This window comes from Nestor notabilis, unplaced genomic scaffold (genome assembly GCF_000696875.1).
Source record: "Nestor notabilis isolate BGI_N333 unplaced genomic scaffold, ASM69687v1 scaffold10846, whole genome shotgun sequence".
Classification (NCBI taxonomy): domain Eukaryota; kingdom Metazoa; phylum Chordata; class Aves; order Psittaciformes; family Psittacidae; genus Nestor; species Nestor notabilis.
In genome coordinates, this window is record NW_009932379.1 from 1 (window position 1) to 24702 (window position 24702).

The 24702-nt window shown below is 38.3% G+C and overlaps 1 protein-coding gene across 1 annotated transcript; it reads left to right on the forward strand.

Annotated features, from left to right (window-relative positions):
- Nucleotides 1-834: 834 nt before the first annotated feature.
- On the forward strand, nucleotides 835-24414 carry TRAPPC11 (trafficking protein particle complex 11; the record flags this gene model as incomplete). The annotated part of the gene is made up of 28 exons (XM_010016358.1): nucleotides 835-1004; nucleotides 1418-1488; nucleotides 2309-2423; nucleotides 3837-3936; nucleotides 4692-4765; nucleotides 4993-5089; nucleotides 5958-6091; nucleotides 6434-6581; nucleotides 7389-7482; nucleotides 8810-8889; nucleotides 8986-9064; nucleotides 9153-9207; nucleotides 10270-10415; nucleotides 11531-11592; nucleotides 11689-11821; nucleotides 12546-12676; nucleotides 13173-13328; nucleotides 13902-14089; nucleotides 14250-14398; nucleotides 15930-16051; nucleotides 16703-16822; nucleotides 17180-17245; nucleotides 17347-17503; nucleotides 19482-19590; nucleotides 20385-20476; nucleotides 21379-21512; nucleotides 21889-22056; nucleotides 23451-24414. Coding segments are annotated over 28 exons (3195 nt in total), but the record flags the coding sequence as incomplete, so codon positions are not given.
- Nucleotides 24415-24702: the final 288 nt, after the last annotated feature.

Consider the following 24702-nt stretch of genomic DNA (forward strand, 5'->3'; position numbering starts at 1 on the left):
TAGCAAGGGCTGGGCTGCTCTGCCTCGTTTGCAGACTGCCGAGCAGCACCCGCAGTGCTCGGCTGTAGCCGGACCTCTGCTTTCTCTTCCCTCGCTGTGGGGAGCTTGAAGTCTGAGGAAGAACTGTCCAGGGCCAAGGGAGTTGTGATGGAATGCTGTGGATACATGGGAAAACAGGGTGCCTTAGATCATAAGCCAGATGCAGGGAAAGCCAATATGATTTACTTTTTAACGTACTTGCTGTTCATTTACTTAGCTTTAAGCTATGCTGCTGAAATTGGAGCTTTAATGAAACCCAGAGTTTAACTCTGGAGAAACTAGATGTTTGAAATCACTGTATTCTGGGAAAAACATAAAGCCTTTAACCAAGTGAAGTGCAGCAGAAAGAATCTCTCTGCTGTACTTTCTGCTTTGCAATGGCAGATAAGAAGCAATGTCAGTGGGTTTAACCCTTGGAAAACTATGTTATTCGGTGATGCTGGCAAACAAGAAGAATCAAAACTGGTTTCTCCTGCCTTGGTTTGAGAGCCCCATTTCAACTGACCCTAATATTTCATGAAAGTGTGTGAAACATGTTTCTGAACTTGACCGTTTTCTGTAGCCTACCTGGAGTCTGTTCTTTGTTACTGACATCTTGCACATCAGGCCCTGATGCCAGGTAGCCGTAGGTATGGCTTCCTTAATAGGAAGCAAGGGCTTGAAGGGAACAATGTTAAAGTGAAGACGACAAACACATTCTCAAGTGACAAGAATGTAGAGGCAATTCCCTTCCTCCTGCTATAAATGTTTCTAAATGGATTTGGTAGCTTGCTTTAATAATCTCAATATTTTCAGAGGACATCCTATGAATGGTATATTCCAAAAGGAATTCTGAAGACTGGTTGGATGAACAAACACCTGAATTTGGTTCCAGCACTTGTGGTGGTGTTCTATGAACTGGACTGGGATGAGCCACAGTGGAAAGAAAAACAGCTGGAGTGTGCTACTCGAGTTGAAATTGTGAGGTAGAGTCTTTTCACTTGGTTCATAATGTACTACAAGCTAATGGTGAGTGTGAATTGCAGAACCTAGAACATATAGGTAGAAACAAATGAAGGGGAACTTGAACTTTGCTTTGTAACATACAGCTGACTATAAAGAAACCTTCTTTTTCAATGGCTTATTTTTAAAAGTTACTTAAGTAAAAGTTGCTCCTGAAGTTTTACTTGCTTAAGTCAGGACAATTATTTTGTCCCAATTAAACAAAAAAGGGAACACAGCATTCTGTGGATGACGCAGCATGTTGTGTTCAGGTTTTTTTTCCCTCTATATAAAATTCTTTCAATGCTTCCATCTAGACTGAAATGTCATTTCGGTCTGATTATTCAGAAATAAGACGTGAAACCTTGACGCTGTGCTGTGCTGGTTTTTCTTTTAGGCAAAGCTTACAGGGAAGAAATACGAAAGTTGCTGTGGTTTTGATTCAGAAAAAAACACCGTTACCTCCAGGTACCAGAAACCTCTCTGCACGGTTGTAGTGATCTCATTTTTCAGAGGGCCTGATGGACTGAGCCCCTATCCTTTGTCACATTATCTGCAGTTCTTAATCAAAGGATATCTATGTATGTTAAATGTATTGTGGCTTCAGGAAGGTGTACAGATGGAAAGAGTGCCCTAAACATTTGATACTTTAATCCTTAATTTCTTAAGTCCAAGTCCATCTTTTGATGCACAGTGTCAAAAATGGTTTGCCAGTGTAATACACTGGGCATGCCTCCTTGCAAGCAACGTGCATTTTGAATCTTGCTTGAGATTGAGAAAAGCTGTAAAAGCAATGAGAACCTAGAGGGAAGGATATTTGGTACCTACAGACGCCTTTCAGTTTAACTTAGCTTTAATGGTTAAAGTTTAGGAGATAAGTGGAGCTGTGAAATGTGATATGTTATAACCTTATGTTTCTGTAGAGCTGCTGCTTGGCTGTACTTGCGTACTTTCTAGTGTCTGGCAAACTGGCTTTTGGTTTTTTCTCTGCCTGCTGTGCGTGTTTGTCTTTTCTGGATGCTGTTGTATTTCTCAGGACACAGGGTATTCAATTCTGTGAGAGGCACAAAAAACTTATCCTCATAGGTTGTTGCTAGCTAAGCCACTCCTAGAAAGTTTCTGTAATGTGTTCTGCAGCTAGCACCCTAAAAGTAGTAAGAAAGAATGTGGTCTTAGTTTTTTTTTCTATACTAGATTTTTCCATACATTGTACTAGTCAATCTTTTAGAGCTAGTTTGACATTGCAGCACTGCATACAGCTTACTTGTGCTTTCCTTGACTTCACTAGGGGAAGATGTTATTGCATCAGAGAGGGCAGCGGCTTTATGTAATGCTTGTGACCTTTCTGGAAAATCTCTCTTTGTACTTCCACACACTGATCATCTTGTTGGTTATATTATAAGGTAAGTGACTGTAAAACACTGTTTTGCTCTGCTGACCGTAGATTGGTTTTTATGACAGCAGGCCTGCTGGCAACAGATGGGGTACAGCTGTCTCAGAGGGTGAAAGTGATCTTTGCGCAGGAGTTAGCAGGGTTTACTGAAAGATCTGTAAACTGGATTTGAAGGTGGAAAGGGATAAAACCAGGTTCACTAGAGATAAGCCTGGGGGCAGTATGCCAGTGTTTGGGGGATCGTGTGCTAGCGAGGTCCTTCATTCTGCTGTCTCAGTGGAGATAGGGCATGGAGATCCATGTGGTGGCAAAGACGCTAGAGTTATTGATGTGTTAGAAACCATGCAAGCACCTGAGAATTCTTCTCAAGCAAGGCAAGCGCCTTCTCCCCCCAGAAAAGTGGTGGGATAAATAGCCCAACTGAAGTGTATCTACACAAATGCACACAGCATGGGCAAACAAATAGGAGCAGGAAGCCATGGTGCAGCAGGAAACCTGTGACGCGCAACTGGAGTGCTGCAATGGATGGCTATAAACATTTCAGAAGGGATAGAGGTAGTAGGGTAGCCACCTTCCGGAAGAAGGGGCAAGCTGCTCAGGACTACAAGGATGTTGTGAGGTTGTGCAGGGAGGAAATGAAAAGGGCCAAAGCCCAGCTAGAACTTAATCTGGCTACTGCCATAAAAGGGAGTAAAAAATGTTTCTATAAATACATTAGCAACAAAAGGAAGAGTAAAGAGAATCTCCATCCTTTATTGGATGCAGAGTGAAATATGGTGACCAAGGATGAAGAAACGGCTGAGGTACTTAATGCCATCTTTGCCTCAGTCTTTAGTGGCAAGAACACTTGTTCTCTGGGTACCCAGACCCCTGAGCTGGAAGACAGGGATGGGGAGCAGAATGAAGCCCTCGTAATCCAAGGGGAAACAGTCAGCAAGCTGCTACATCGCTTAGACATACACAAGTCTATGGCGCCAGATGGGATCCACCCAAGGGTATAGAGGGAGCGGGTGGAAGTCCTCACCAAGCCACTTTCCATCATTTATCAGCAGCCCTGGCTAACTGGGGAGGCCCCACTTGACCAGAGGTTACCAATTGTGACACCCATCTACAAGAAGGGCCAGAAGTAGGACCCAGGGAACTACAGTAATTTTTTACATTTCTTGGGAATACATCTTAAATTATTAAGGCCTTTCAAAAACAAAACCTACTTGTTCTACTTTGTGCTACCCGGTGTAATGTTTTGCATGAAGCTTTTTTGTCTCCACTCTTTCAAACATCTTACAGGAGATTTTAGTCATACCTCAAGCTAATTCGTGAACACTAAAATAAGCATGATTGAAAGTAATGTGTTCTGAAGAACTTGAGCATTTCTTTGTGTGAGGGAGAAACTTGGTGAAACTTATGAGCAACTTTGTTGCAGGTTGGAAAATGCTTTTTATGAGCATGCACAGACTTACTATTACACAGAAATAAGAAGAGTTAAGTCTCATAAGGAGTTCTTGAACAAAACCACTCATCAGGTAATGTGGCCCTATTTTTGAAATACTATGCAAGTTATATTGCATGTTAAAACATGGAAATAAGGGTTGTTTGTTGCTTGAACTTTTTTTTCCTCCTCCTTCCAAATTAAGATGATTTCTCCAAGTCTAGATAGTAAATCTGATTTTATTTTCTGCAACTTACTTTCATTTTGATTGGTTTTCTTACATTTATTTGTCTTTCCCACATCTTCCTTAGAGGAAAAGTTGCAGCCCAAAATTGAAGTTCTCCAATTAAAAAACCCTCAACTATTTCATTATCTGTATGGTTTAACTTACGCGAATGTAGTATCTGAACAAGTTGTGGGAAATGCTTCTCTTAGGTATTTTGAACTTAAAGTTGCACTTAATTTGGCTTTTTAGCATTTGCTTTTCAAATTGCCTAAATCAGACAGATAATGTTCTGTTGCAGTTGCCAGCTTCCTTCTCTTGGAAGCTGGGATCCAAGTGATAAGCTCCAAACCAACAATGGACATGGTTGGTGAAAAGATTTTTTGGGGTATTCCAAAGCCTGTCCCCTGTTCCAGCGTAAAAGGTTTAGAATAGGTTAAATCTTGTTGAAACATCACTGCTGCATCATAGTCACAGAGAGGACTATTAGGGAATGGTTGCATAGGCAGTTTTTCAAGTCAACTGCTGTATTATGTCCACCTCTGTAATTATCACCTGTATGTGCTTTGTAGGTAACAGGTATGTTTGGATGTTTGTGAATGATGTGCACTGGTTCTGTTTTGCAGCTTTTATTTGTTAGACACCAGTTCAAAATAGCATTCTTCAGTGAACTGAAGCAGGATACACAGAATGCTCTCAAGTAAGACTCATGTAATCTTCCCCTCTCCTCTCTACCCCAAATTACTTCTAAGCCATTGACTATAATAAATATTTTCCTGAATGCAGAATTATTTAAATATGTATGTAAGGGGTGAGTTCTTCATCAGGAAGAATGCTCTGATTGTTAGGCTGTTTTCTGCTGTGGGTGATCCTGTTCTTAAACTTTATCTTGTGTGATTTCACACTAATTTAAGTATTCCTGCTTAGAAATTACAGAACTGCCTATAATCTTGTGCATGAACTGAGGGCTCATGAAACAAACATGCTGGAAATCAAGACCATGGCAGGATTTATAAACTACAAGGTAACAAATGTAGTCTTTGACAACCTTTACTTCAAGATGCATCTTTTTTATTTCTTTAACTTTTAAACCTTTACATGTTACATTTTGTATTGCTTTTAAGGAGATAGATTAGAAACGGCTTTTAGTAGAATACCAGTTACACTCAGACTTGCAAAGACTTCTGAATGCCACATGAAAGAAAGATCCTTAGCTGAAGTTTGGGAGTATCTTGAAGGATTTGAGTTCATTTGAGATGCAGTCATCTGAAAAACCTAGAGAGTAACTCTCACTCTGTGCATGGGAAGGGGAATGAAAACAAGAGTTGCTTGTTTCTTTGAATATTTGTGTCTTCTCAGAAAGCTTAAGACAGTATAGTTCAGTTGCTGCTTGTTAGGAGGAGGAAAGTAAGCCTTTAAGAATCAGACCATGCTTGTGTGGTATTTGGGGGGCTTTTAGGTAAAATGAAACCGTCCCACCATTTACAACAGTCCTGGAGTTGGACTTCATCAGATGCCATCTGCAGACTGCAGGCTTCAAATACAATTACTTTCCTAGTGGCTCTGCAGTTCTGTCTTGAATTTGGCAGAGTTATGTACTCTTTCACTGGTGACTTGGGGGAGAGGGGAAGAAAAATAACATTAGGTAAAACAGAGGCCACATAGTTTCAGGTGTAGTACATTATAGTTTAGATCTATTTGTCTCCTGCTCTTTTCTATGCTATTTGAGCTTTTCAGAAATACGTAAAATTTGTTTGGCTTTATTGTGAGTGGTGGGTGGTTCTTGGTTGGGTTTTGGTTTGGTTTGGTTTTTTGTTTTTTGTTTTTTTTTTAAAGCTGATCCTTAGCAGTCCAATACAGTTATTTTTTCCTCTTATTTTGATTTCTTCTAGATCTGTCGCCTCTGTTTTCAGCATAATACTCCACTGGATGCAATTGCTCAGTTCAGGAAACATATTGACTTGTGTAAGAAGAAAATAGGAAGTGCAGAACTGGCTTTTGAGCATGCTGCCTGGATGTCTAAACAGTATGTTTTTGCTTAGTAATGTTTCTGGTTTAGTTCTTACATAGCCTTGTGAAGTTCACTGTTTTACTGGTCTAGGCAAGATACAAATTCTGAGCTCTTTATCTAGGAAAGAGATACTCTAGATCATAAAAGCTGTATGATGTTATTCTGCTTCGCATTGATTATTGACCACTTTTTATTCTGGGAATGAACAGGGTATGACACATGCAGGCACAGAAATTGGATGCAAAAGTTCAGAGAAGTGTTATCAGTCTTAAGACTAACCACAACTTGTAATTGAAGTGCACCTTCCAGTTCAAATTGCTGTTCTGTGCATAATCTTGGCTATTTTTTTTTTTATAGGTTTCAGGCTTTTGGTGACTTGTTTGATGAAGCAATTAAACTGGGACTGACAGCAATTCAAACTCAGAATCCAGGTTTCTATTACCAGCAGGCAGCCTACTACGCACAGGAACGGAAACAGCTAGCAAGTATGCTTTGTAACCATGATGTAAGTTGGGAGGGGAGAAATGCTTTGCAAGTAACCAGACAGTAAATTAGCTAATATTTTAGTCTCAAATGGTGGTGGAATTATCTGTAATATGTGTAAAAAGACCAAGGAAAGGATATGTGTTTGTTTTTTCTCACATTACACATTTTTTATCTATTGGAAAAGTTACTCTAGAACAAATACGTAAGTGTTTTATTACAGATAATTCTGACATATTTTCAAACTAGTTATTAAAAAAGTACACAGTGTATACTTTCTACATCTCTGGATACTGAAATTTGTTTTTCCCGTGTGTTTCTGTAGATGTGCACTGTATCTGGTGACTTATAGGAAGCAGAGAAACAAGATGGGTGTGTGTGTGTGTTTGTTTTAGGGGTTTTTTTGAAACTTGCTTGGCAGAAGGGGTTCCATGGAAAATTGGTCTCTACAATTGATTAAACATATGTGCTAATTATGTGTAGCTACTCTCCAGCTGACATGTCCTGATTGTTTAAAAATGTCTTTGTTCCTATTGGTGCTATTTATTTGTTGTTCTTGGATTATCTTGTTAGGAACTAATTTTAAAAGGATTGCTCAGTTACTCTTTAACAGTATATGGGGTATATGAAGTAGACTGTCAGACTGAATGAGAAGTATTTAAGTGTTTGGCTTTCCTGAAGTACTGTTTTAATTCAGGTGGCTGGAAGGGTTATATGTTTTAAAGCAGATTTTGTTTTATGTGCATGGGTATTGGAGCATCAAATCACTTTTCATGCTTTAAAATGAAATATGAACCTTTTTTTATTACTATATTTGCTGAATTTACAGTCCTCTGTGATATATCCCAATCCGGATCCCCTGGAAACGCAAACTGGAATGCTTGACTTCTATGGGCAAAGACCATGGCGGCAGGGAATATTAAGTATGTTTCTGTGTCTTGTGTCTGTGGAGTTTGGACAAATTTCTTTAGCTGCTGATCCTTCCAGCTGACTTAGTGGAAAACGATTGCCACTGAGACAGATGCAGGGTTGGGACTTCACTCTTTTGTTAGTTGGTGGCATGACTTGAACAGGTGTCAGTTGGAAGCACAGGAAGTGTGTTTGATCTCTATAACAAATAGAAAAAGAAACCTCAGGTTCATGCAGGATCAGGTCTTCAGCAAAGTTGCATAGGCCATACTGAAGCTCTGCTGTTGCTTTGTTTCTGTTGCTGTCTAAGCTACCTGTAATCAGCATGCTGCAGTGAAATGCACTCCTAGAAGGGAGAAGGTGGAAAACTGGATGAAGCAAAAGTAATGATGTGTCCCTGAAATGTGATTGTTAAATTCATCCCGCCATCCATACTGTATCTTGTCAGATGTAGACAGGAACTCATGACTTTTTTTCGTCTGGAAAAGCTTTTGGGATTTTGAAATGGATTGAGAGGATGCAATGCCTAGATTTTAATCTAACAAGGGAATTTGTGGCTTTCCTAGAAAGAATGTTTTCTCAGAAATTTGGACTTTGAATGTACAGCTTTGAGCTTCGTATGTATACACATGCGCTTCTGAGATCTTTATTGTTGACTGTGGTTTTACTTCCCTTTCTTCCTCTCCATTTGGTCTCGTATTCTTTATTCTCTGTGTATCCTTTGGGCTTTTCCACTTTATCACTGCCATCTTCTAAAGACTTTAGTTCATTTACTGTAAATATAGTACTGTCTAACTTCTCTTATCTTCAAGTGTTACTGTTTTAAAATTAGTTAGAATCTACTGCCAAGGTTAAGAGTTTAAGAGAAACTTTACTTGTTAATGTATTCATGGATTTTGATTCCAGCAAGAGTTCATAGTCTTTTAAAGTCCTATACAGGTCTTCATATGTTGGCATTCTCTACTGCTAGAGACATAAGCTTGAATACTTACTTGAGATCAGATAGGAAAAGGGCTACAAATTTGTCTTAACATATGCACTTTAAATGTTAATAGATGCAGTTGAAAGACTGGGTTGTCTTACTGTAGTTAGCTATTTTTGGGAGGCTTCAGATAACTTCTTTTAAACAAAAGGCAACATACTTGTTCCAGACCTTCCCTTCTAGAACACGGAGGATGCATGAGTTCTTAAAGTCACATATCCGTCTCCTAGGCAAAAGAATGTTTAAGAGTTGGAGCATGCTTGAGTTGGAGCTTGCATTGCATATAGCTCGCCATGTAAATGGTTACCTTTGGGTCTGGTAAAATTCTAATTTCATGGATTTTTCACTGTCTTATGCAGGTTTTGATCTTTCTGATCCTGAAAAGGAGAAGATGGGGATTTTAGCCCTACAGTTGAAAGAGAAAAATGTCCTTCACTCGGTAAGTTTTACTCTACAAAAAAACCCCTAAAACTGTTTTCTAACATGCTAATGTTTGCATATCTAATGATATCAGTAATGGTTTTTTATCTGTTAGGAGCTAATCATCACTTTGTTGAGTAATGCTGTCGCACAGTTCAAGAAGTACAAATGTCCAAGAATGAAAAGTCATTTGAGTGAGTATAGATAATCAGATGCTTTTTTTTAATTGATTTTGCAAAGAGTTTTAGTATTGATCTGGATTTCTTCTTTTCTCTTGATCAGTGGTTCAAATGGGAGAAGAATATTACTACGCTAAAGATTATGCCAAAGCTTTGAAGTGAGTACCATCCAGGAGTGCTTCTTTCACATGCTGTTGTTCTCACTAAGACCCCATGTCTTATTACTATGGAATAATGTTGGAAGCTCATCTAAGATGCTCCTTTTAGCTGGATTGAAGCACAAACTTCAGAGCCTAGGAACTCCACTTCCATTAAAGACAGCAAAAAGATATGATGAATCAGCTATTAGAGTAGAAAAGCTTCCTGTTATAAGCTGTTGTGAGGATTTGCCTTATCGGGCAAACTTTCATTATTTGTATCTTACTGAGTGCTCTCTCATCCTTCCCAGAAGTGATTTCTGAAACTCGCAGTGAGAATATACTATGTTTAATTACAGGCTTATAGTTACAAAATGTGAAAAAAAAAAAACCCAACAAACTAACTGAATTTAGGTTTTGTTTATATACCAGGGAATTAGCAAAAGGAATTATTTTTGTTGGTGTAGTTTTGTGCTATTAATGTTTACAGAGCTGGGAGAGCTTAGCGCTGAGGTACAGCTGCCATCTCTGAAGGATGTGTTTTATGCTTAGTGTCTTAACTTTGTGGTTTTTAAGGGGGAACAATCAAGGTTGTCTTAAGTAGGAGTCCCACAGTTTTAAAGATTGCATGTTGTAAAAGGAGTATATTTGAGGTAGGAGAGGTGTATTTACTGTTGTTACTGACTGGAAGCTACGTGGAGGAGAAGATAGGCTAGGATAAGCAGATCAAAACTTACTCCATACTCAATAGTAAAGTGTATTTTTAATGCAGTGCTGGACTAAGACTCTTCTGTCTAGTTGGTGGTTTTCTAGTTCTTTATGTGAAGACAAGGGAGTTTTCTTGTTGTTCTCTTCTGAAAATTGTTCTACCCTGAAACAGAAAATTAGTGGAGTAAATGTGTTTCCTTACAATAATTTTACGTGGTTTTAAATGAATCATTGCTGTGTGTAAATAGTAGACTTGACTTCAGTCTGGCATTTGTGTTAGTGAAGATGAATTTTGTATTAATGGTAATCAAATCAGTGCAAGCTTTTAAAAAATATTGGTATGTATAACTTGTTTTTCTCTCAATTTTACTGCAGACTGTTGGATTATGTTATGTGTGAATATCGCAGTGAAGGATGGTGGACTCTTCTTACTTCTATATTGACGACGGCTCTCAAATGTTCATATCTGATGGCCCAGTTGAAAGATTATATAACGTACTCTTTAGAGCTACTGGGCAGAGGTATTCTTTTAAGAAATATACTCAGCCTATACAGAAAAATTAAAGTATGTGTATTTGGAAGTCTGATAAATCACAGTTGGACATGGTCCTTTGAGTATTTTGTATGTCTTGACTACAGAATGTCTCTGTATACCTGTGATGAATTTTTACTACCTTCTCTCATATGCTGGAAGTTGAATTTTCTCACTCTTCTCTTATGAAATTCACTGCATTCAGATTGACTGTGTCATGATATCTGAGGCACAGAGCTTCCTTTGAGACTGTTCAAATAATATAACCGAAACTTCCTGAGCTTTGGGGTGGAGGAAGAACTGTAATAAAGCTAAAGGGTAAAACCAGTTTTCCTAGTAAGTAACAAAGCTAGCACCACTTTTCTGGACTTAAAATCCCAGTGTGCTTCTCTCAGACTTCTTACTAGAACTCTGATGATGAAATATGTGTGTGGTATGTTTAGGAAAAAAATGTGGCATAGGATGGCTACACAGTAATAATGCAAGTGCTCTGCTTCATATAATGTCTATTAGTTGATAGTTCTGTAGAAATAATCCTTTTGTGCCCTAAATTGCTAGTTGATACCACTACTGGGGTAGATGTGGTAAAAACGGGTTTGCATCTTCTGCTAGCTAGTGGGGCTACTCTGCTTTGTATTGAAGAATAGCTAGTGAGACAAACCCACCTTTCTTGATCTTCAAAAGAAGAGTGCTTATTTTAGTTAGTCCTTTTTTTCTTCCTTCCTGTCACCTTCTCTAGTTGTCGTTTCTAATGATACCTGGATTTGCCTCTTTGCATGTTCCAGACTTTTCTACTGTTTCTTCTTTTTAAACATAAATAACAAGAAGTTATAGGCATTATTCTATTGGGGTTTTCCTCCAGTAAATTATGAAATGCTTGTCTAACAAAGAAATATTTTACTTGGTTCCAGTGGAAGTAAGGGGAAACACTTAAAATGGGGGAAATTCTGAAAACCGAATGAATTCTTTATTACTGGTAGATGGATGGTAGAATGTGTTATTTTTGAAAGAGCGATTTAAAGAAAAGGTTTACTTTTAAGTTTAAAAAAATGTTAAGGGGACTTGATTCTGTCTTGTAATCTTTGGTTTTGTTCTGTTTGCTAGCATCTACTCTTAAAGAAGATCAGAAATCTCGAATAGAAAAGAATCTGATAAAAGTTCTAATGGTAAGTGGCAAAACTATTACCCTTTTAAACAATCTTAAGGGTGATCAGTGTTTGGTAACCCTCTCTTACTGTTTGTAATCTTCTATCTGGATACAGAATGAAAGCCCTGATCCTGAACCTGATTGTGATGCTGCTGCTGTGAAAGCATCGCAGAAGCTGTGGGCTGACCGTGTTTCCTTGGCAGGCAGTAACGTTTTTACAATAGAAGTCCAAGATTTTATACCATTTGGTAAGAAAGAAAGCAAATTTACACCAGATTATAATTTTTTATGTAGTTGGATCTTGCAAATAACTAATTAGGAAAACATATAAAGCTATGAAGTGTGTATTAAAGCCAGCAACACTGAAACTCTTGTTTCAGCACTTCTCTCTTCCTCATAGAATCATAGAATAATCAGGGTTGGAAAGGACCTTAAGATCATCTAGTTCCAACGCCCTGCCCCCTTGATCATGAGGGAAACCCTGATGTAGATTACTAAAGTGGAATCCCTTGCTTTTTGAAAGACTTCTGCCAATCTGGTGTGCTTTGAAATAGGATTCTGAAGAAACAGGGCAGAGTGCATGCAAAGTAATTCTCCCTGTAGAAAGCGAGGGCATGAGAGTGAATGTTAACTACAAAAGAAGTGTATCTAAGTATACAGGGTAGCTGATTATGTTTGATTTGGGTTTTTGTTTTGGGGTGTTTGTGGGGTGGTGTTTGGTTGGTTTTTTTCTGCTAAACATCTGACTCACCTCTCCTCTGCAAAGGTTTTGGCCAAGTGCTGAAAAGCGGCTTTTGTGACAGTGTTATTAGCTGGATTTGCCCCGTTTGCATACAAACCAAAGTTTTAAAGAGTATACACAGAACAATCCTTAACACAATTATTTCATGAATGTGCTTCTGAAATTTAATGTTGCAGTTTGTGTTTAACAACTTCTTGTTTCTTTTTTTCTTTTCTTTTTTTGAATTCCAGTGCAATGCAAAGCAAAATTTCTTGCTCCTAGTTTTCATGTTGACGTTCCTGTGCAGTTTGATGTATACTTAAGAGCTGATTGTCCTCATCCTATCAGGTTTTCTAAGCTCTGCATCAGTTTCAATAATCAGGTAACTATGTTCTATCTGTGACATAGTGATAGAAGCTTATAGTAAGAATTGAATAAAACCTAAAAAAAAAAAAAAATCTGAAGTTCTTTTCCAAAAGTTATGTTAATACTGAAGTTGGAAAGGTGTTCTTCTTTTTGCATTATTTGTCAATTTTGACAACTATATTGATACTGTGAAACTTCCAAATGCAGTTTGTTTAGTTCATCTCTTGTCTCTTTATTTTTTTTATTAACGTTTTCTGAAATTTCACAAGTGTCATTTTAATGTCTTATTTCTCTTGATGTTCTTGCATGAAGTTGCATTAATGGATATTTTGTGTTAAAGAATTGAGTTGTTATTACTTGTTAAGTCTAACTTCAGTAGTGTGAAAAGTAACAAGAATCCATATACTCTGATCCAGTAACACAGAGCCGTAATATTTGCTATGCTACCATTACTCTCTAAAGATATCTTAAGTCTGGATTTATCAATGTTTTCCCCCACTCCTCCATTATAGGATTACAACCAATACTGTGTGGTAGAAGAAGCCTATCAAAAAAGTGATATTCTAGAACAGTCATCTCAAGGAACAATGTGCTTAGTCCCTGGCAAAACAAGAAAGTTCACTTTCAAATTTGTTGCAAAAACTGAAGATGTAGGAAAAAAGATTGAGGTTTGTCAATTTGTTTTACACCTGTCTTGCTGATGCTTACAAAGAACTCAAAACTACAAAGCTGCCTCTAATCTGGCACCAGTTACTAACATCAATGCAGTTCTAAATGTTTGCATTCCTGAAACTACCAAAATTAATAAACTTTATTGAGAATTCCAAAGCAAAAAAAAAAAAATAAGCACAAAACCTTAAGTATTGCTTCAAGTTTGTGGTTTGGTTGGTTGTGGGTTTTTTGGTTTTTTGTGGGTTGGTTTGTTTGGTTTTTTTTTTTTTTCATATGTGCAACACCTCTTAAAAAGAATTAAAGAAAAGGGGCAGGGGAGGATATAGTACTACAGGCGGGTAACAAACTACAAAATGCTACACTACACTCACATGAGCATGGATACTTTTCCCACCACTTTCATTAAATGAAATCTTAGAGTGGTGAGGTGTCTTCAGCTTGCAAAGCCTCGAGAAGCTTTATAGTGATACACATCGTTATTGTGCCTGTGTATGTTGGAAAGCCGTATTCTTATGGTAGGTGATCTGAAGACGAAGTTATCAGTATGTGTCTAAATTTGTGTTTATCAGATCACCTCTGTGGATTTGATCCTGGGAAGTGAATCTGGCCGATGTGTGATTCTGAACTGGCGTGGAGGAGGTGGAGATGCTGCTTCATCTCAAGAAGCACTGCAGGCAGCACGTTCCTTCAGGCGAAGACCTAAGCTCCCAGATAATGAAGTGCACTGGGACAGTCTGACTATTCAGGCGAGCACTATGTGAGTAAAAACTTGGAAATATATATAACGTATCATTGTAAATTTCCTGTGAAGTCCTAATCTCTGTCTTAAACAATAGGCTGTTTTAATCTTCTTTAGACTAGGCTTAAAAGTTTCGTATTTAAAAAGCATGTAATAACTGAGTCTTTTTCTCTTACAGGATTATTTCTAGAGTGCCAAACATTTCTGTTCAGCTCCGTCATGAACCTCCTGCCCTGACTAATGAAATGTATTGTTTGGTTGTGACAGTCCAGTCACATGAGGAGACAGTGGCCAAAGATGTTAAACTGACAGCAGGTTTAAAGCCAGGTATTTGGGGTTATTTTCTTTTAATCCAGTAGTCTCTGAATTGTCTCCTTGTACTTGATGCAATGCAGAGAAATACAGTAAATGCCTCTCTTGCAACTAAGAGCCAAACCAAAGTGAAGGTTGGGAATTATGAGATAAGAGTGGTAAGAACAAGAATGAACAGACTCATTCAGTTATGGTTATCTTAAACCCCACTGTCAAGCAGTGTTTGTGTGGGTATTTCAAAAGATAAGTCTTTACAACTCTGAAAGAAAACATGGAAGCTTTTGTATTCCTTCCTAACCTTTAATTTGCTTATAACTAAATCGTTCTTTTCCCAAGCAATAGATCTCTTCCTTGCTGAGATGAAAGTATTAGCCAGTGCTAGATAAATGGGTTTTAAGTATAGTCTTTATGGGTTTTCTCCCACCCTCACCCATGCTTTTTTCTCTGCACTGGACAATGTGGTTTGCTTTTTAAACAAATCAAAATTTGGGGAGCAGTGGAAAACTGAGGCAGCATTCCTTGAAATGAAAAGGAAAATAAAGAGTGCTGTATGTCTAAGTCCTAGGTAGCTGCATGTAGTTATTGCTGACAGTTTTCAATATGCAAAGTCCAAATGTTAGCCGTGGTATGCCTTTTTTCTAGCAATTATCCTAAAAGGCAGAAATATTTTAAGCCACTAGCATATAAGATGCAGTATGTGCTGTAAACTCTGAAATGGAACCACATTTCACTATGCAGTTGTACTGTTCGTTAACACAGTAGAGTGTTCTTTAAACTTGCTTAATTGGATGTTTGGGCTTGGCTTCTGAAGTAGCGTTTAATAGTTGGCCTTGATTTTTATTTTTATTCTCCCTCTTGATCTTGACTCTTAACTTGTGATGTGCAAGATCAGTGTGGGCTTGCCCATTACATTAAAAGAACAATTAAAATTTGACGTTTCATTTGTAGGGAAGGCAAGGCAATATGTTTTCCACAGATACAACTCTTTGGCTTGTTTTGCTTTGAAAGTTAACCCACATGATTGCAGTAATGCCTGCAATCTAATCAACCTCTGACTGAAGAACGGTGTCATTAAACATCTGTACATTTGGGTTGATGTATTTTCAACACAGATTTGGAAGAATAATTTTTAAAAGATGTAAAATCATTTAGTCATGCTCTTGAAAACAGAAGAATTGCAGTACAGTAAAGCTTCCTTTTTACTTCATATAGAGTACCAAGAAAAACTTGAACCACATAATCATGTTATATTTTGTATATGGTAGGGAACATTATCTAAGTGTGACTTCTGATTTTTTAAGATTTTTTTACTGGCCTAAATAGATGAAATGCAATCCTTGCACGATGTGAACCCTCCAACAGTTGAAGCTCAAGGTGTCAAATCTACCCACTGCTGGTACTTTTGTAAGGTTCCCTCAACCATATGAACAATGTTAATTCCTCATGCCTTGCTTCTTGAGACTGGTGTCTTATTATTTTTAGTTACTGCTTTCACGCTTCAGGGATCTAAGCCTGTGTGAATATGAAAGACTGGTTTTTATCCTAGGGCAAGATGCCAACCTGACTCAGAAAACTCAGGTGACTCTTCACGGAACATGTGCATGCGATGACTCCTTTCCTGCACTGCTTCCTGATATTCCTGTAGGAGACTTGCAACCAGGGGAAAAGGTGAAGGCTTAAGACCTTTCTATATTGCACTTGAGAAAATGGGGATCAACCAATAAAAAGCTTTCATAGAAGGACCTGTGTTTAATTCAGATATCTGAGCCAATAAATTAAATAGTTACGGCATATTTTACCTATTACTTACTTGTAGTTTAGTATTTCTTTAGCTGTATATCCTTTTGGACCGAATTTGGGAATAAGGTGTATTCTGGGATTGATAATACATCTGGGACATAAATAAAACAGAGGCTAATCTCAATTGTTAGTTAAATGCACTGCCTAATGGCAGTAGATAATAATAGCAAGTAGATAATAACAGCAAGTGTGATTCAACCTGGTAGAGGATCAAATGTGCAGGTGTTGCATTGCACCAAACTGAAATTGTGACTAGTAAATTAGAAGCTGATGTACCATATATTATACAGTAATGATTATCTTCTTGAACTGTTAAGTAACAGACGAGCATTGGTAGTGGAACAACTGGAGCTGTGCTTCTTTGATTAAAATAATTCACTCTGTGACTAAGATCATGCATTATAGGAGATTCTTTATATGTAGAGGGCATTGTACTGTTGCCCTCTTGGACCAAGTAAGATGATTAAGAAGTTTTGGACTAGGTATAGCTTGACTTATACTGTCTCCTTTATTTTGCAGCTGGAAAAACCAATATACATTCGTTGTGGAACAGTTGGTGCAAGGATGTTTCTGGTTTATGTTTCTTACTTAATCAACACTGTTGTTGAAGGGAAAGAAATCCTCTGCAAGTGTCACCGGGTAAGATGTAAAGATGCACCAGTTGTTGGAGATACATTCATGAAATGCAAGAAATATCCTCAATTTAAAGGCTGTCATTCCAAGCTCTTAGAAACCTTTCTAGTAGATAAAAAAAATGCCAAATCAGCAGTATGATAGCCCAATTTTGGGTGAGCAGTTTCGTAAGTATAATCAGAAGACAAGTTTTCTACATTTATTCTTAAATATCTTAAAGATACATTCTGTCCTGCAGATGACTTTTTGCAATGATGATTAAAAGTAACTTTACATTAGTAACCTTTAACGTCAATAGCCATATCTGAAACTAAATGTAACTTTTCTCACCTCTTCGTCCCACCTCTTTTGTTATGTATGCAGGATGAAACTGTAACAATAGAAACAGTATTTCCTTTTGATGTCGCTATCAAATTTGTCTCCACAAAGGTACGTGTTTGAGAAGTTGCTGATGTTTTGGAATCGTGCCATTTTCAGTAGTTGTGCCCTGTTTAGTTATTAATATCCAGAGCTTGTGTCTGTCTTCACAGTTGGAGCACTTGGACAGAATATTTGCAGATATGCCATTTTTACTGATGACGGACATCCTGAGTGCTTCTCCTTGGCCTCTTACTATTGTAACCAGTCAGCTACAGTTGTCACCTTTCATGACCCCAGTAGATCAACTGGAATCTTATGTGGAGAATGGTAGGTTTTCTTAAATTATGCTCTCAATCAGGAGGATACTTCTTACATAAATCAGGAATAAGAAAGGGGAACATTTTAAACAGCATTTGCTTATCAAACTCTAAATAGAAGAAAGCTGCTTAATAGTATAGTTGCTTGCCAGAACACAACTTAAACAACACTTCCTACAAATGTGGTTGTTCTTCACTAGATCAAGTAAATAGACCTGAATGCTAGATGGTAACCAAAATTCTAACTATAACAGATGTAAGGGAAAGCATCTGAAAGTACTTCTGATACACAACTTTTTAGATATCCAGATGAAAAGATACTCAGTATTTCCAGTGTTTATGGGCTTTGTATACTTTCTGGAATGCAAACACATTAGCCTTTGGATGCTGCCTTTATCACCTAGTAATGTGATCCATGTCCATGGTTGTGTTACTGTAAGAGTCAGTTGGGGAAACTCTCTTCAGACTCAATTTGGAGTTTCAGGAAGCAGCATTCTTTATTGCAGCACTGGGCGCACACGTGAATCATTTCACAAAGGGGAGCGCACCCCATACTTGCTGACAGCAGCTGTGTATTTAGCATACTTATGCATATGCATAGCTTTCCCAGGAACTGATAATATTTGCATCCTAATTACACATGCACTTTCTTTCTGGGTGGAGGTCTCTGGTGGTCACTGATGGTCTTCCTCGCTGTGTTTACTGAACGGCCTCAGTGCTTGCGCACGCTCGCAAGGTCCCAGTGCGGAGTTAGCACTGGTATGTCCTTGCTTCTGTTCTGTTCCAGTCTCGCTCCACGCTGGATGCCACCCTGCTGTCTTGAAGGCTGGCATCCTGGGTCCTATTTATTGTCTCCTTAGTTGTCATCAGTCCCATGATGTTCCTTCCCCATCAGCCGAACATTCCTTTCTCTGTGTGTTTAGTGAGTTAGAACAGTTTGGCCTATTCTACTATGTTAAGGGCACACACACTATTGTTAGTTTAAGATTTAAGGTTAGACTTGCAGTCATGAAACTGAAAAATGTGAAGCTAGACAGAGCAGGCTACAAAAGAACAGTTAGAAGTTATAATCTTTTTATACTATCACAGTTTAATAACTTATTACTTAAATGTCTTTGCATTTGCTGAGTCAGAGATGTGAAAATACATGTATTCTATCAAAACTGGGAATAAAATGAGGCAGTCTGGATGGCTGCGTGATGGTGGGGCAGCTGTCCACCCATGCAATCAAGGACTTGTAAGATTCTAGTTCCTCTGTAGATTCAAGAGTTACCTGGCAAAAATCAGTTATTTCCCAGCTCCTTTAGTCTTCAAACTATGATATTTCATCTTCAGCTCTTGCACTTTGTGCTTCATGGCTTCTGCCAGGAGGTGTGAACCCTCTCAGATACCAGCTGTTCAGCTGCCCACCTTCTGGTTGGGCTTTTTTTTTTTTCCCCCTTGTAAGACTTAACAGAGATTAATGATTAATTTTGAATGACTGAAACACCTATTTTCTTAGTACGTTTTTTAGCTCTCTGAGTGAAAAGGTTTTTGTGGTGGTTTTTTTCTTTAGGAAGAAAAAGGAGCGAAAATCTGTTTGGGTGGGAGAGGAAAAAAGTCTGGTTTTTATCATGTTTTAAAATTAAAATTATCTTATGCTGATGTCTTTGAATCTGCTGTGGGAGAAGTGTAGACTTTAAATTGGTGTTATTTTGTGCTTTTTGGTGTGTATGAACTCTAAATGTGCAATGACTTGTACTGTGTGTACATGAAAGGCCTCATGATGCTGTTTAGAAAGTAAACTGTCAGATCTGTATATGTCAGCCTTACACATGTTTTGATGTTTCATGATCTTTACTGAATTTACATATTCTGTAGGTATACTTTGGAAAGCACTTCAGAGGCCTTTCTGGCTGAACACTTGTTTGTGTCATATTGGACTTTCAGACTTGGTGGCTTCTGCAGTAATGATTGTGCTTTGATTTTAAACAAAATCTTGCTGATAGTTGTTTTACAGACAGGTGAGAGTGCCAGTGAGTGCTTTTGCCTTCGATGTCCTCCAGTTACTAATGCTAGTGGAGTAGCAACTGGATGTTATATCATTTCCTGGAAGAGGTAAGTATCTCTTGGCCTGGATGGAGAGAGAAAATAAGTTATTCTGGTTTTAGGGATGATGGTGAGTTGGATGTGGGGCTTTTAGGTTTTGGTTGGTGGGTTGGTTTTGTTCGAGTTTTTTTTGGGGGGGGGAGGGGGAAGGGTGGTGTTTGGTGCTTTTTTCTTTATTTGTTTTGTTTTGTTTGTGTTTTGGATCTTTCTCCAGCAAGGCTTTGGACTTTACTAATTACTGCTTAGTTTGTTAGATTCTTGATGAAATATGTATTTCATTTAAGAGGTAAATATTTGATTACGGTTTTAACATTCCATGAAGCTTTCCTCTTTGTAAGATCTTAGGTCAGTTACAAAACTGTTCTGCCACCACCTGCTCCCGGTTTTCTCCAGTCACGAAATACTTCCTTTGAGAAGCCAAGTCAAAGGAATAGTTTTGCAATAGCAGAAGCAAACTTCTTAAATTGGAAAACTGTTTTCCCACCCTAGATTGTGGACTTAGGTATTCACTCAGTTTTCAGAGACAAATGTTAAGGTATATCTTTCTTCTAGCTTGCTTTTATTTAGTTCTAGAGATGTTTAGTTTCCTTATGTGCCTTTTGCTATTTTATTTCCATGCTGTGGCACTTTAATTTTTATTTTGCTCAAACAACCCAATAAAAGGATTTGGTTTTTTCTTTCCACCACTGAAATTACGAAAATTTTAGTTTAGTCACATATAAGTGATGTTCTTTTGGTGTACTCACGTGGTGCTTTATGTTGTACAAGTTTCAACATGGTCTGCATTTGACTTTCTCCTGCAGAAGTTCGCCTGTGGAAAGTGTACCTGTTGTTAGCACAGTCATCACTCTACCACATGTGATTGTAGAGAGCATTCCCCTCCACGTTAATGCAGGTAATATTAATTTGGCAATATATATGTCCCAGTTAGAATTTTTAGGACTGCCAAAGTCTTAAGGCATCCAGAGCTTGCATTTACTGTAGCAAAAAGCAAAAAACTGGTGTTGGATATTACAGAACTAGTGAAAGAAAGAAACTGTGTGATTGCTCAGACTGCTTAAGGCCTTGCACCTGTTTCATTCCTTCAGTTCAAGGGAAGAACTGGAAGGTAGACACAAATACACTCTCCTAAAGCTATCAATGGATAGACCTGTGTTACGTGGCAGCACAGAGGCCAGAGTTACCTCTGTTGATGCTGCCTTCCCAGTAGGTTTCTCCAGATGCCTATGGCAACAGTTGTGCCATCCACCTATGCCCTGGCCGCAACCCAGGAAAGAAACAGCCTGGAGAATTGGAGCTGCTGGCAGGCAGGTGAACTGTTGCTCTACTTGTACTTCACCTGCACAAGAGCAGAGGGGACTGGAATGCGCACTGAGCACACAGAATTCCTCTGCTTTCCTCAGTGTGGTTTCCTTTATACTGAAATTCTTCCACCATCCCTTCCTGTTAAATTTTGAAGGAGCTTCCTGACAGTATCTGATGGAAGTTTTGGTAAGCTGAAAATACCTAGCAGCAACTCGAGTGACTTCCTAGTTAGCATTCCTGGACAGTGTTAGCAGTTGGGGGTTTTGTAAGTAGATGTTGAAGAAGTATTATTGAAAAGTTTTAATGAGGTGTTCTGTTCTTTAATCTTTTTTTATGAAAAATCTTGTCAGAAATGATTTAGGTACCTAGTTATTGTGCTTTTTTCTTCTTTTTCTTCAAATTTTTCACTGCTGTTTGCAACAGGTTTATTTTTTTACATATGAAACTTTAAAATGTATTTTGTATTTGAGATTACTTACTTTCTTTGCAAAGATCTGCCATCATTTGGTCGAGTCAGAGAATCTCTACCGGTCAGATACCACCTGCAAAATAAGACAAACTCAGTCCAGGATGTGGAGGTGTCAGTGGAACCCAGTGATGCTTTCATGTTCTCTGGCCTCAAACAGGTACAAAATTGTCACATCTACTGGTCTGCTGGCTTCTCTGGTAGTGAAGAGTACATTGATTAGACTTACACTCATGTGCGGAGAGGACAAAGTCATTGTTTTTAGATGTTTATGGTAAATTCTGTCTGAAAAATGCATGGATGCAGACTCCATTTAAAGAAGGGCTAAATGGAAGCCTGACTAGGAGCTGCTTGTCAGGTTGTTTATGGGTAACATGGTGTTTCAGTATAGAAGCAATAATTCAACTAGAATAGGAAAGTAGCTGAATTCTTTCCAACTTCAGAAACTAAACTGTATAAATAGAAAGTAAACAGAGGACTGCTTTTGGTCACAGAACCTATCTATGTTTGTGGCTTTTCTCTTTTCTTTTTTTAAGATCCGATTAAGAATCCTTCCTGGCACAGAGCAGGAAATGTTATACAACTTCTATCCTCTGATGGCTGGATATCAGCAGTTACCATCTCTTCACGTGAACTTGCTGCGATTCCCAAACTTCACTAATCAGTTGCTCAGACGATTCATACCAACACACATTTTTGTCAAGGTAAGACTGTGAGAAGTGCCTTGTGTTTAAAGGGTCCCTGTGGGGCCCCCAGTACTGCTCAAAGCTGAGTGGTTCTAAGGAGACTAAAATGGCCAGATTCTAATGGAGTTATTTGCTTTGAAAAGTCGAAAGTTGTGCACTGGTGTCATCAACCAAAATCCTTAGAAAATCTGTTTAAGTACAAGAGGTGTTTGGTTACAATTGGATAAGATAGCCGAATGCATTTAGCCTATCCCTGGTATTTCACATCTTACTCTGTAATATGAGTTTTAAAGTTGTCTGTATTTTGAGTGCAATGAAATACTTCAATACAGTAATTTGTAGCACTTCAGGGGGGAGGGGGGAGAGAAAGTGTTTGGGCAACCCATATGACTAGGTTCAGAAACACAGAAGCGTCCCACATCTTCGTAAGTAATTTCATCTTGGTGAATCAGTCTAGATTTCGGTTTGTTTTTTTTCCCTTAAGTGGTACAATTCTGAAGAAAATTCAATATGTCATGAAAAATAGATTAAAGGCTGCTTTTGACTTTTTAAGAATCACTTCAATCCAGGTGCCCAAAACAGTACTTTCTCATTCCATTTCTGCTGTCTCCAGAATACTGTATTCCATTTTTAGTTAGACTCTTAGGAAGCAAGAAGCCAGAAGAGTTTGTTTATATGACTTGAGGTGGACTTGTTCAGACATTTATAATCCTGTTTCCAGGAAACAGGCCCAGCGTGCTTTCAGGTTTGTTTTAGCCAGAAGAGAAAGGCAGAACTTACCTTTTATATATGCCATCAGTCAGTGGTTCTTCTAGATTGGTTGTCAAGATGGCCTCCTAAGTCAATACAAAAGGCTTTCCTCAAAAGCATGATGTTCTCAACAGTCCTGTGGAATCTCTGGAGCTTCAGAATTCTTTGCTTTTGCTTTGGAGTTGTGAGGACCTCAAAAAAACCCCTTATTTTAAAGACGCCTTTTAAAACTTCCTCCTTGTTCTATTTCTAGTGATTCCGCTTAAAATTCCTCCAAGAAACTGTCAGTCTCATTCCTGTTTTGTGCATTAACAGTAATCAGCTTTTTATACTGTGGTAATCTTAGAACTGTGATCAGCCAGGCCTTGTCCTGGGCTGTCCAAATGTGTACAGAGATGGCAGTTAAGGAGCTGAGGCCTCTAACAAGTGCTCGCTGGGCCAAACTGAAGTTTCGGTTGGATGTCCTCTGTGTTTGTGCTACTATTGGAAACCATTAGAAGTAAGAATAGGCTCAAAGCTATGCTTGTGTACTAGAGCTGCATTGATCAACATAATGTATTGCAAAGCGAGTTTCGTAACAGCCTTAGTCTTTTGTGTTTGTGTGGGGATTTCTGTTTGGGTTTTTCTTTTCTTGTTTTAATTCTCTGTCTATTTTCCTACAGCCTCAGGGTCGTCAGGCAGATGATAACTCGATTGCAGCTGCATAACTTTTGGATCTGTTCCTCTGCACTTAAAGAAAATGGTTTGTTGCACAGAATATATAAAGGTCACTTTGGAAACATGGCTTTGATCAAACCATAAGAATTAAATTTGATTTTTAAATTACAACTCCTAGCAGAACTAATGTTTTAAACCCCCTGGTCTGTCTTAGACTTTCTTTAAGGAATAAACCCGTGGGGAAAACTTGGTGCTTTACTTAACAGGAACATTCTTTTGAAGTTAACTTTGAATGTCAAACTCTTAAAAGTATTATTAAGGCATATTACATGTCTTGAGTATTTAAGTGAAGAAATGCTAATTCATTTGACTGAAACTGAAAGATGTTTTCATATTTAACAATGAAGTCCAAAGTTTGTACTTGGAGAGTTACAACATTGAAAATTACGTCCTTTATGGCAGTCTGTTCTGTGCCACTTGTGTTGAGGGCACAACAGGGTATGCAGTAGCACTGTAAACTACAAATGGTTACGTTGTGCTGTTGGAATTAAGTGGATTACCAGTCCTTTAAAACCATAAATCTAAACAGCACTATTGCTCCTGGGTAAGACATACATCCAAATTTGAATTCAGCAGTTAGTCTGATGAACAGAGTTATTCATAACAGTTGGACTCTCCAACATGAAGCTGATATGGTTTTGGATTGTTTTTACACGCACAGCTTCCAGATTAAAGATGTGTCTTGGTGGTCTCCTGCTGTGTGAATTGAGAAAAGGGACATCCTACTGTTGTACAGCTCTGGATGAACTGGTGTTTAAAATACAGTAGATCATGTATATATACAAAAAATGCATTGTGAAAACTTCAATTGTTTAACTTTCTAAATAATTACATTTTGATTGCTTGGGAAATACCTTATTTATTGTCAAAGTGAAGTTCTAATAAACAGCTTGTGACAGAGTACTCCTGGAACTGTGGCCTTCATTCCATTGTTTACACAGCTGCACAGCTGTTGTTTCATAACTCTGGTCTATCTTGTGGACTGATCTTTTGGTACTTAAAGGGGGCCTATAAGAAAGATGGGGAGAGGCTTTTTAGCAGGGCCTTTTGTGATCGGACAAGAGGTAATGGTTTTAAACTAAAAGAGGGGAGATTCAGGCTGGATGTGAGGAAGAAATTCTTCACAATGAGGGTAGCAAAACCCTGGCACAGGTTGTCCAGAGAGGTGGCAGATGCACCGTCCCTGGAGACATCCAA